General features: G+C 38.7%; 1 protein-coding gene across 4 annotated transcripts in view; it reads right to left on the reverse strand.

Annotated features, from left to right (window-relative positions):
* Positions 1-13017, reverse strand: part of slit3 (slit homolog 3 (Drosophila)) — a 197055-nt gene that overhangs the window by 18014 nt on the left and 166024 nt on the right. For all 4 annotated transcript variants that reach the window (XM_056770348.1, XM_056770347.1, XM_056770346.1 and 1 more), the window contains 8 exons: positions 11810-11973; positions 8995-9130; positions 6262-6330; positions 5959-6030; positions 5768-5839; positions 3952-4023; positions 3336-3499; positions 2730-2854 (listed from right to left, as the gene is read on the reverse strand). In XM_056770348.1, coding sequence (XP_056626326.1) covers positions 2730-2854; positions 3336-3499; positions 3952-4023; positions 5768-5839; positions 5959-6030; positions 6262-6330; positions 8995-9130; positions 11810-11973 — 874 coding nt within the window. The remainder of the gene's footprint in view (positions 1-2729; positions 2855-3335; positions 3500-3951; positions 4024-5767; positions 5840-5958; positions 6031-6261; positions 6331-8994; positions 9131-11809; positions 11974-13017) is intronic.

Raw genomic sequence — 13017 nt, forward strand, 5'->3', positions numbered from 1 at the left:
TTGGGAACTGACCCTATAGTTATGAAGTGACCCGCGTCTGTTCCATTCAGCATGAACTGCAGCTGCACAGTTTGGCGCCAGTAAATTACATACATAGTCAATGCAAAGACGCAAACTCCGGGCAGGCGCTGCGAATGACGCGAATTGGGCGGCGCGTTTGATGCGTTCTTCCGTGCAAGTTGAACATTTTCAACTCGAGCTATGATTCGCGCGAAGAGTTTTCGAGTCACTCACGCGAAAATAACTAGGTTTTGCCGCGAGTAATAAAGAGCGTGGAACGCGATTGTTAGCGTTTGGTTTGAATACAGGGGAGTGGCGTAAGTGGCAAGCAATCTTTCCTGTGAGACGCGGTGAACAGGACGATGACGGATGAGAAAATGTATTAGTTTCATTTCTGACATTTCACTAGCACGAATAGGACCACCATTTAAAAAGTACAGGGGCAAAGGCGGAGAACTGCGCGTCGGAGAACAGTGCCTATGTAGGTTAATGTTGTTTCACAGAATATCCCTTTTTTGTTATGCAGTTTCAAAATACAACGAAAGAACATGTTTGAATGTAGAAAATGCTTTGAAATCTTATAATGCACCGACTTTGTTGTTGTCCAGTTTAAAATACAAAATTATCATGTTTAAATGTAGGAAAGAACTTTGGGTGTCTTATGGGAAAAAAATGTAAAAATACAACATACTTGCTCCCATATTTAGGGGCCTATGAATGAATCGCAAAATCCAGGCATGTTTGCTCTTTAAAGTGGAATGGCACAGAATCTAGCAAATGTATAATTTCTTAACCAAAAAGTAGGAACGAACTTCAAATTCAAATTGTGCATTTACTTTAGAAATATTCAAATGGCGTATAAATATGTAGTCTGCAATTGTTTTGCGTGAGCTCGTGGAGCTTTCAGAGAATGCGTGCGCATGAACTGTTCCTGTTTCATGTGAATTGAAAAAAGCAACTGTCAAACACCCTTTACGGCGACCCGTCAAAATAAAAGTCCGGTTTACCACACCATCCCTCTCTATACTATAGTATATTATTTACTTTAGTAAACTACAGTAAATGTGCTAGTCACGTTATAAAAATAATTTTTTAAAAATAAGAACTTTTTTACTTACATTTAAGTAGATTTAAAAACAAACAAATATTTTCCCCTGTATGGTTCAACGTATCTACTGTAGGATTTTGAATATAGTTTATAAGTGAATACTGTAGTATACTGAACTATTTTTTAATAAAAGAAATAGAAGAAAACAAAATTTGGGAAAAATAAAATGGATTTCTTATTGTTGTAACTATCCCTTATATTGCAACCCAAATCCCTCAGGCACCTCATTTGAGATATTTTTCATGAACTGGGCCCCATGACAAACTAATTGAATAGCCTTTCCTTACATAACGAAGCGTTATATTTTAACTACCTTAGAATGAGCTATTATTCACCATGAGGTTTCTACAGGGGCGCAGCTAGCAATATTGGGAAGGAATATGAGGTTGGGCCCCCTACCGCACCAAGCGTACAAGACAACTTGTTTCCATAATCTTTGTCTGCAATATTATTATAGATTTATAATTTCTATTACATTACTACTAGTACTGTTACTACTAATAAAACAGATCTCTGGGCGCCCCAAAAGTGCGTGGGCCCTTAGAATCATCCTAACCCCCCCCCCACATACACCCCTGTTTATGCGTGTGACTCCAAAACATTTTGTTTTCATCATTTTATATCTAAATCGGAATCATCTCCAGAGCCTATCAATTCGCTGTGAAAATCACAAGCCGCATCCTCTATTGTTCTCATTCCATATTCTGTTTCACCTGGAAATATGTCACAATTTTTAAAGAAAGAATGACCAAGACTTATGGTCTTTTCTGACCAGTTATAAACATCCTTGCAACACTCCAGCAACCATTTAGAAACTTTGGATGCTGGCAACCGCATATCAATGCTCTGGCGACCAATCTCAAACCTCACAGCATTGTGGTGTTGAGTCACATAAGCAAGCTCCACTCAAATTTCTTCATAAAATGTTAAAATTACATTGTTATTCTGTGCAATATCGGTGCCCAGAGCAGAGTATAGAGTAACATTGTGGTTTATAGAAGATGTATGAACAGCAGATCCTTTTACACTCAGCGGTTGATGCAACTCTGTGACTAACACTCTCCATTTTAATTCAAGACGAAAGCTTTTGCTTCTGATACGTCTTTTTCCTGCGGTTTCCTCAAAATGCTTTCTCTCTCGCTCTGTTATTCCCTTTCTCTCCTAATGTTTGATTGAATTCAATCCACTTGAACATTCTAATTAATCTTCACTTACTTGGAGGACAGACACACACAAACACTCGCACCTACAAGCGACCTTGAGAGAGGCGATTTAATTAAAAGACAGACCGTTGGTTTTGTCTTGTAGAGGGCAAGGGTTAAGCTCTTATCTGTTCTTCAGCAGAACAACACTGACAGGAATCCCATAACCAAACAAAAGGCTAATGATTGCATGCTGCAGCCTGGACCCACACACATACACACACACGTACAATAAGAACAGGGAAGTAATCATGAAATTTCTGTTACAGCGAGTTAGCTCAGGAAGATGGATGACAGGCCTCTCCTGCACTTAATGATGTGCAAAATTCAGAGGAACATTCTGTGGATGTGTGCAGAAGGACAGGAAAGATGCCAAACAGCTGCTATCCCAGAATGCACCAGGAGCAGCATGTATTCACCTTATAGCCAAACGGGCAGGTGCAGTGGTAGGAGCCTGTGACATCACTAACACAAGTGCCGTTGTTCTGACAGGGGGCTGCCAGACAGGGGGCGCACTTGGACATCAGAGTCAAATCGGCAGGACCTTAAAAATAAGGAACAGAGTAGAATGTAAAGCGAAAAAGAGAGATACAAAAAAGGGAATGAGAAAATGAGTGGGAATAAAGAGGAGGTGATGACTTCAAAGTTTTTATAATGTAATTTTTCTAATATAATTTTTAGCCGTTTAGTGAGAGAGAATACTCTGTGTGAAATAATGGATGGGCTTTGATGTTATTGAGTAATATTTTTCTCAACCCATACAGCCTTGGTTACATCATCAGGAGATAATAGTTCTTTCAGAAAAAAGGACAGATTTTTCATTATAATTAAAAAATAATAGTTTTTTTCATTAGCATAACATGCATTCTAAAGTACATTCTTTTGTGTTTTGCAGAAGAAAGAAGGCCATACAGGTTTGAAATGACAATAGGGTGAGTAAATGAAGAATTTTCATTTTGAAGGTGACCTGTAAATTTGCTACTGAAAACATAAAGGTGTAAAAAAGAGAGAACAGTAAGACTCACCTTTGCACAGGAAGCGGCTGAGAGGCGTGGTGAGCAGCAGTCGGTCCGCCATGTCGGGTGGTCCGGTGCAGCGGGCGATGCCAGGCTCTTTATACCCAGCCTTCACCCACTGAGACAACCAACGCAGCTCGCAATCACAGTGCAAAGGGTTTGCGCCCAGAGCCCTGCATGACCGGAGAAGAATGTTACACATACAAATACACAAATCCTTCTCAAAGTAAATCAAAGCCAACCTGTACTACATCCTTCAACTCTGCGCCCAATGAAACACAGGGTCCTTATCCCGAAACAGTGATTTTTTCTGACAGCTCTTTTCAATGAGGAAACAAGGAGCTATACAGTAACCCCACTCTAAACGGGCAAGGGGAACGACAGCCGGAGGGGGAAAAAAACTAAACACGGCCATAAGGCTCCGTAATAGATGCCTTTTAGCGGCAATAAAATTGACAAAGATTTCCTGTGGGGCTCGGTCTCAAAGCGCACAGCACAAGGCTATTAGCAAAGCTGCGCTCTCTCCAGGTTGCACCCGGTAATGAGGTAAAACCTATGTAGAGTCTAAAGACCCGAGTTGGTCTCTGAGAAAGAGAGAGCGGCACAAACACACACACACTCTTACAGATGAGAAAGAGACGTCAAGTGGCTGAAGGCTCCCTCTGGAAGAGTTGATAGGTCATTTCCGTGGAGGGTTCTGAAAGAAAGAAAAGAATTTGAGACGAAGCACTGGGAGTTGTTCATTATTTCTATACTATAAATGTTGAAAGAAAGAGTCAGGGTCAGTCATTCACTGCATTTTGCACGGATTATTGAAAACCACCACTGTGACAGTGGGAACTGCAGATTTGCATAGTGATGTCTCATTGTGTGCTGTGTCAGTTCTGTTTAATAATTTCTCCTGTTACTGGGGCCTGAAGCCACACAATGCAATCTGAGCCTGTGATCGGACAGCTACGGCCCCTCGAGGCCAACCCTGGGGCATTCTGGGAAATTAAAAAGTGACAATGATGACTGGCTGGCAGACTTGACTTAAAAGGGGTCGGAATAAGGCGAGCATGTTTTCATCTGTTTAGAAGAGTGTGCACGTAGGGTGTTGATAGCAAATGTGTGCAGAGAACCTTTAAATATTTTCTTTTAACAGTGGCCAGGTTTGGACCTGTGGTCTTTTAAGCCATGTTCACACTGCCACCAAAATACGATTTTGTTGCTCATATGCGACCCAGATCTGTTTACTGCATGACAGTGTGAACAGGAGAAACCGGATGGAATCCAATCTTTTTTAATCTGATCCGAGCCACATCCATATGTGGTCCTAAATCAGATACATGTCTGATGTTTCGCAATGCGACCTCAGTCTGAACAGTCATATCGAAATTCATGCGACATTTGCGTCATTGTAGATCGACTTGCGTCATAATTCGGCGCTAATTTACAGCATTAGATTATAAACATAAGCCCTTGCACTGTCTACTGCACGTGAGCCAAGCGATGCAATGCAGCAAATGACTATAGAATCCGTTATAATAAGAAATTTTGCCACTGGACATGGCACGATGCAACGTGCAAACCGGCATGCGCACAGACCGAGAGTGGACTGATCCGGGAATGCTCTAAAATCGCACCGCGAGAACAATCTACTCAGCACCGCTTAAAGTCAAACACATCCGCTGATTTTACCCTTTACTAATTCTGTATGAAAGCATGCTGCCTGTTACGTGTTATTTTTGTTTTGCGCATGCGATTCAGTTTATAAGCATCACCAGTTCACACTGGAATCTGATATTGGCCACATTTTAAAAATAGTGGGAACAGCCAAACAAAAAATCTGATCTGTCCAAAAAATCGTAATTGAGCATTAAGACTTGCAGTGTAGATACTTAGATAATTTCCTTAAAACACACTTTTCCAACTCTTTAGTGTTATTTGCTAACTAGTCATTTCCAAGGGTTCATGTAACACAGGCATCACAGGAGACATGACTTTTTTCACTCGATTTAAATTACACAATTCTAGCTTGCATTTCATGAATCCCAAATACACAAATTAAATGAATATACTTTAAGGGTAAAAATTGACACAGCTCGAATCATGTTCACACAATAAATTATTACAGTGTATTTGACCAGTTTGGAAGTCTGGACCTTGGAAATGTTAAACTAAAAAATCTAACTTTAACAGGCACTTAAATATAGTTTCAAGCTTTTAACATGACCTAAAACACATTAAGAAGCTTTAATCTTATAGTTTTAATAAAAATCAACCCCTGGGACACAAAAGTGACCACAGTTGAGCTGAAGAAATAAATTGGAAATCTACTGCTCTCTTTAAGACTTGCTGATGCTATGAACATGCGGTTTCGTGTCCAGTTTGTATAAGATTGTGTAAAATGTGGCTGTTACAGATCACTGGATCATCAGGTAAAAACAAAAGGGTCTTACAGCAGGCGGAGAGAACGCAAGCCATCGAACGCATGAACCGGGACACATCGAATCTGATTGTAACTCAAGATACTGCAGAGAAACACAGAAGAGAGACGAACCAAAATTTTAATGCCTTCAAATATTTTCAGATTTTTAGTCATGGAACACAAAACATCTGCAAACACAGGTATACCAATGGTTTAACTTACAGAGTTGCGAGCTGAGTTGTGTTGTTAAAGGTGAGAGGAGCAAGAACATTGATGCTGTTGTTACTGAGGTCTCTGTGGGGAAAACAAATGTAAACACAGCAGATTAATTTACACACCCCGACAGATGCTGAATATTCCTGAAAATACAGACGTTGAAACAGAGCCTAAGGAATTTCCCCACTAGACATAAAAACAATACAATCTTCGAAAAAGATTACTCAAGATTTATTTCAAACTTGACAACTTGGACAAAACTGTATCGCAAAGTAATATAATATAAATGTACAAGAAAAAAATACGTACAATAGTGACAATTGTTTCAGGTGAGCTAGCTCTTTGGGCACAGATGTGAGAAAGTTTCCTTCCAAATACCTGAAATGATAAGAAAAAGTCAAAGTGAGACCTTCATTTTTAATCCACAATGCTGCATAAACAGGTCAAAACAGTCCAACATTGAGTTTGACATTACCATGTATGCAAAGATATTCTCTAAAACATTTAATACAGTATAGTTTTCTTAAATAACAGCTTTCTGTGATTAAATAGATATTTTTATTTTCTCATTTCACTGAACTTGTCCCAAAGCTTTATGGGATTGCCTTTTCAACAGCACCTGGAATGCAATGGGCAAAACAATACATGAACAGTATCAGTGGTTTCCCTGAAACTTTTGTCTAGGTAGGCAGCTCACTAAATTTTGGAACCGAACTAAGCAGCAGCCCTTATGAGTAGTTGCTTGTATCGATTATTTACTAAGTTTGCCCTTTGGTTCAATTCATCCTCATTTTGACACCTTGCGCCAGGAAACTCAAGAGAGCTGCTAAAAGGCTCTTAGCTGAGCCCAGCAGAACATCTACAAGCCTTAGCATCACTCCTATAGCACAAGACACAGTGACAGACAGATTGGAGACTTTCCTGCTATCAGCTGATAATGGAGTCTGTGAGTAAAAAGAAGTCCACTGCTTTCAAAACTGTACGACAGCAGAGAATCAATGCTGCTAAGGTCTAAATCTCAGTTAAACATTTTAGTTTTTTCTTTTGGTAACACTTAACAAAAAGGTTCAACATGTTAACCATTAGTTAATGCATTAGATATTGTGAACTAACAATGAACAACAAATTATGATTTTATTCATTTAGGTTAATGATAATGTATAAATGTACCATTACTATTATTATTAGTGGTGGGCATAGATTATTATTTTTTAATCTAGATTAATCTAGATTAATCTTGGAATTAATCTAGATTAATCTTGGAATTAATCTAGATTAATCTAGATTAAAATGGCTCATTTGAATTCTGCCGCAGGCATTAAGAATATGTGTGCCACCCAAATAATGACTAAAAGTAAATCTTTGAGAACGGGTTTCTCAAGCCAAGGTGGTACAAGATCAGGGGCTCATCTCCTGTTTCCAAAATGCATAACAAACTGCTTTAGAAAGCTGTTCTACTATGATAATTGGTGATGAAAATAAATTATGTTCAATAAGATGTACTTGTGTTTACTTCCGCATTAGCTAAGGGATGCTTTGCGTTTAGGTGGTACTTGAGACTGGAACAGCTCCTACAGTACATTTACATTTAGTCATTTAGCAGACGCTTTTATCCAAAGCAACTTACAAAGAGTTAGGGAGCAACAAGCGATATGTCATACAGGAGCCATAATACATTAGTGCCAATACAAATGTACTGGTTTCAACTAAAGCTAGACCACTACCTGTTGAGAGAAAGTTTTTTTTTAAACCAATTCCGCATTGCACAAGGTGCAAACAACCTTAGTCTTGTCGATGTTTCCATTGGGAAGCTTCTTAAAAATAAATTGTCCCTGAAGCAACCCGGCGGCTTCAAAGCTGCATCCATGTTAGCACGTCACGTCTGATGTGGTAATTTCACAGTAACGTTATGTTGTGTTCAGACCAAACGCGAATGGCGCGTCAAGCGCGAGTGATTTACATGTCAAGTCAATGCAAAGACGCGATAATATAGACCTACTTGCGGCGCGAATCGCGCGAAGGAAGCCCTGGTCACATGAGATGATGAGGCGGCGCGAATTACGCGAATTGCGCGAATCACGCGAGTTGAAAAATCTCGTTCTCGCCCGGTAAAGTGCAATTCAGCTAGGTATACATCCACGCTAAAATATCAAGGTGAAAGTCATCATAGCTTGCGTAGTATAGACCCAACATTTTTTTTATCGCGCGATAAGAGTATCACGTTAACGCAGCACGTTAACGCCGTTAAGTTGTTAGATCATAAAACATTAAATAATGTAAATTCAACCAACTTGTGTTACAAAATGTAATAATTAATGGGAAAATAAACTTTTATGATTTCATATTTTCAATTGAATTGACTAATGTTGAGTTTTTGTAATATTAACAAAACATCCTACATTAACTTGTGGATCAGTTTTACTGTACATTAAATACTAGGCTTTTTTTAGTGAAATTATTTCTGACGTAATATCTTAAATGTTTTTCTTTATTATTGATGTGTTTTTGCCGAAAAACCAACAAGGCTTTACATTCTCGATCTTGATAATGGACCTGCGTTTGAGGACTTCTCTCCATCTGATTGGTCCATTAGATATCGACAGAAATTTTACTCGATGATGGCTCACTGGACCTCAGTTGCAAGGTCAAAGCAATTTCAAGTGTGTGTGTGTTAGTCTGGATCAAGTGCTTCCAATTGTATCCCAATACATTGAAAATGGAATAAAAATCCATTGAACAAATTTAAGTCAATTTGGTTTCACCAATTATCTGATTTTATTCAAACTGACAAAGCAAGACCATTGTACCTCCTGAATAAAACATTGATACGAAAAAGATTTAAAAAACATGTTTAAGACAGAAATCTTGCAACTTCTAGCTACAGTTGTTTGAGAGAGATTGTCTAAATCAAATTCAAACAGTCATCTAATGTGGCAACAGATAAATATTTAATTCTAAGTTAAACAAAATTAAGTGATAAATAATCCAGAAATGGCCCAAAAGATATGCAGAGAAAGAAAAGGGTAACGAAAAGAAACTCACAATTCGGTTGTATCTTTCGGGATGCCTTTAGGTAGCGAACGCAACCCTCGATTACTACAGCGCACCACGGTGTCTGAGCATGTGCAGGAATCGGGACAGCGAGGGGTCGGTGGCAGACAGACATTCTCCTCCACGCCTGAAACAAAGAGAGACTTTAATTTTTTATGCTCCTTCACATCTTGCAAGAGAAAAATTGGTTGCTATGAGAACTAATATAGAAACTCATCAATTCTTTAAATGGAAGTAATAGGAAAGAGGGAAAGAATGGCTGGAAAAACCACAGGTATATTGTGCCTGGTTCAAACTCACGCTCTTTCCCAAAACAGCACTTTCTCCAACTCGTATGAGCAGCCCGGGTATCGTTATTACAACACACACTTGGTCATAATAAGTGATGCAGCGTACAGGAGTTTAACATCAGCAGCTTAATATTGCTCTTGGCCCGACTGCCCCTCATTTCCTGCAATCAATACTTGCAAGGTTCCTCTCGAGCTGCTTTCATCCAAACTTTGCGAGATGCTATCTGCTAACGGCTGAACTACATCGCGGATTAAATAGAAACAGGGAATTAAGCCATTAATGGGAGGTAATGGAGACCGAGATACGCTCCAACAATAATACGAGGGACGAGTCTGGAAAGAGAACGCTAGATCGGCTGCAAACACAGAGGAGACGGGGGGTCGTGGGCTTGTTTTAAAATGACTGGACTCCGTCAGGCTACCAAAAATATCTTCCCGTAAATCAATTTAGCTGTTTTACTCTTAAGTATAATTACAGAGCGCTGGCTGGAAGTACTGTAGCTGGATGTTGTGGTGGTGAGTTTTTTTCGGCGCTTAAGTGATGGTGCCCCTGACCCAAGTCGAGAAGGAAGAAAGCCTCATTGCCCCAAACGGAATAACAACACACGAGTACTGACAGATGAGCTCCTCGAACTAATGGATCTCTAGCCAGGGCGATTTCTCTCACCTTGAACCTCTTTATTTCAAAGTGCTGCTCTGTCTACGGCTGAGCAGACTCTTAACACAATATTCCCCGATGTCTCATGGTAGAGAAACATCGTTTCTGCCCCAAACGCTGCAGCTTTGACACAGAGGCTTTCTGGAGCACAAGACCCTGGCCAGACAGAAGCCAAACCACAGTTCCTTTCTCTCTGTAAAACTTTATGTCAGCCTCATGGGGTTTTGTTTTTTCCTCTCCGTCTTTAAATTCTTCCTTTATAAAAACCAGAGCGAGGAGAGATAATGTTAAGGCCTCCACGTTTAGCATTTAATTCGTCCTCACGGTGCCCTCGCGGTGAGGCCTTGTGGGAAGTCGGCCCGGTGCGATATACTCGACGCTGGGAGAAGGGGATGGTGTGGGAAATCCGAGGAGATGGAGCGTCCAGCAAGCCTGGAACGGTGTCTAGGAGCCGATTTCGTGGCCTGATCTAAGCAGCTTGATTTCATGGGAACTGGAGATTTATGTGGTGTACACGTAGATGGAAGAGCGACTCAATTCAAATCAACTTTATTTATATAGCGCTTTTTACAATTTCCAATGTTACAAAGCAGCAAACAGTAGCTGAGGTCTGCAAACTCTTAATAATGTCCTGAAAATAAACCTCTGATTTATTTGACAGCATGAAAGTGTGTGTGTAATCTCTTAAGAGGTCAGAGTGCACACAGAAAGCAACAGAACAGTTCGGAATAGAATGAAAAATTTATAGATTTGCACATTAAACAATTTTAGTTATTCACTTAATAATTGTGCTGAAGATATAAATGAGTGAATATTGTAAAAATTGAATATTGTTGAAAATTAACAATATCAATGACAACAACAACAATAATAATAATATATTGCTTATAATCATTTTTAAGAACAACAACAAACAACTATTATTATTATTGTATTATTATAATACATATGAATACTATTACATATCTATTACATATTTTTTATAATAATTAGCATTTAATACAACAACTACAATTATTATTACTATTTTGTTTATAATAATTATTATTTATAACACAAACAACTATTATGATTATTATAAGGCACACATGATCTGACTGATAAGATTGAATTGCAATAAAGCACTAGGCCTGATTCACATTTTGCGTCTTTCCACACGCATATTCGTTATTTTAAATGTAGCCGTGCGGGGGGGGGGGGGGGCGACGCGGTCGTCACACGCATGCTCTCATTTTTCAGGCGCCTCGACGCTGAATCGAGATGAAAAAATCTAAACTTTTCAGAAAGCCACAAGCGCACCGCAGGTCATGTGACAAGAACCAACCAGCCAATATAGACATGCTCAATGAAAATGGAGAAACAGATGATCACAGCATAACTAAATCTAGAAGCGATTCATTGCAAGGTATTTTCAGTGCATATAAACCATATTTCCTTTGTTTATACCTCCTCGTCTCAACGGCTATCGCAGCCCAGGGTTGCTTAGCAATAACAGACGCCAGAAGAGCGCAAAGTACAGGCGCTTTGGAAAAAAAGGAAAAGGCAGTGCAGCTCACGTTTTCCGTGCATCAGGCCCTACTGTATTTTTGTTGAACTGGCTTTGAAAAAATCATCATGTTTATTTCAGTTTCTGGAAGTCAGTTTTCAAAGTGGTAAACATCACCACCCATCTTCTAGGAAATATAGGGAATATAGCTTTCCAATAACAACACCCCTTAACCACGGCATAATCAACATAAGTGCTTATTGCTTTAATAAACATCTTTAAAGCAGGCATTTATGGAGCTACTGATCCATTAACAGACTCAGCTCATTATATATTGAGCAAGTGGAAGTGACACAATTAATGGAGTTTTACCATCACAGGTGAAATCAGGCATGGCCACATCCTGGATAGGTATCTCCTTCAGAAAGGCGGGTTTCTGGCAGCGCGGGTTGCCACTGACCACCCTGGTCTTCTTCAGCCACAGCCCCAGCCAGGCTAAGTGACAGTCACACGCGTATGGATTAGACAGCAGGTTACTGTAAACAGAAAGAAAACAAAAACAGTGTTACTTCACAATTATGACGGTAAGCAATCAATAATTATAGGTTATATAAATAATGAAAGTGCATTCTGTTTAACACAGCGGAGGGACAGCATGGATGCATTTGAATTTAGATAGCAATATAATTATTGTGACTACGATGCAATCTGCAGACTTTTCACATACAGTAGTTACAGTAAAACAAATGTTTTTATTTTTCAGGTAGTTGACAATGTGATATTAAGAACCATGATTATTGATCTTGTGTTAATATTTTTTTATATAATATAATAAAAAATTCAGCAACTGTTTAAAACGTTGCATGGAGTTACAAACTCTCGCTCTCTGCCACTCTACACTCATATTTTGAGAATGATTCATTGGCCAGAGAAGAGAAAATACAATTTGAGGCTCATTTTTACTGATAGCATCCTTTATTTATAAATATAATATTTATGATTATTATTAACAATAATAATCATAAATATTAAAAACAATAATAATAATTAATATTACATTTCTTCTTAATAAAGTCCTTCTTCATAATCTTATTATTATTAATACCATTATTTTTTTAACTATTAACTATTGTTATTAAAAAAGGAAGACTTATACACTCAAATCTTATTTGCTGGATTTACATGGTGTCACACAAGTATGTTGAGTAGTTTCTACAATTAACAATTTGATACTATGAACAAAAGAAATGTAAGTAAAGTTGACAGAACCCTTTTGAGTAGAACCAAACCATTCCGATTGTACCTGTAATTTAAGTTAATTGAACTCAATATTTATCCTTCTCAATTGTACTTTTTGGTGTCATACATAAATTATATACAGACTTACTGCATTAAGTCAAAACACAATGAGCAAATCAGATGAGAGGCATCTCAGTACTGGCATTAGCATAGTTAAAGCTCATTGAATGATGCAATAGACATCATGGGTGTGCATAAACCTCTCACAGCTTAAACATATGTACCACTCTTCAAAAGAATGGCAACCCTAAAACTGAAAAATACAACAAAATCTTTTAAAC

The sequence above is a fragment of the Triplophysa dalaica genome, chromosome 16 (genome assembly GCF_015846415.1).
Source record: "Triplophysa dalaica isolate WHDGS20190420 chromosome 16, ASM1584641v1, whole genome shotgun sequence".
Taxonomy (NCBI): Eukaryota; Metazoa; Chordata; class Actinopteri; order Cypriniformes; family Nemacheilidae; genus Triplophysa; species Triplophysa dalaica.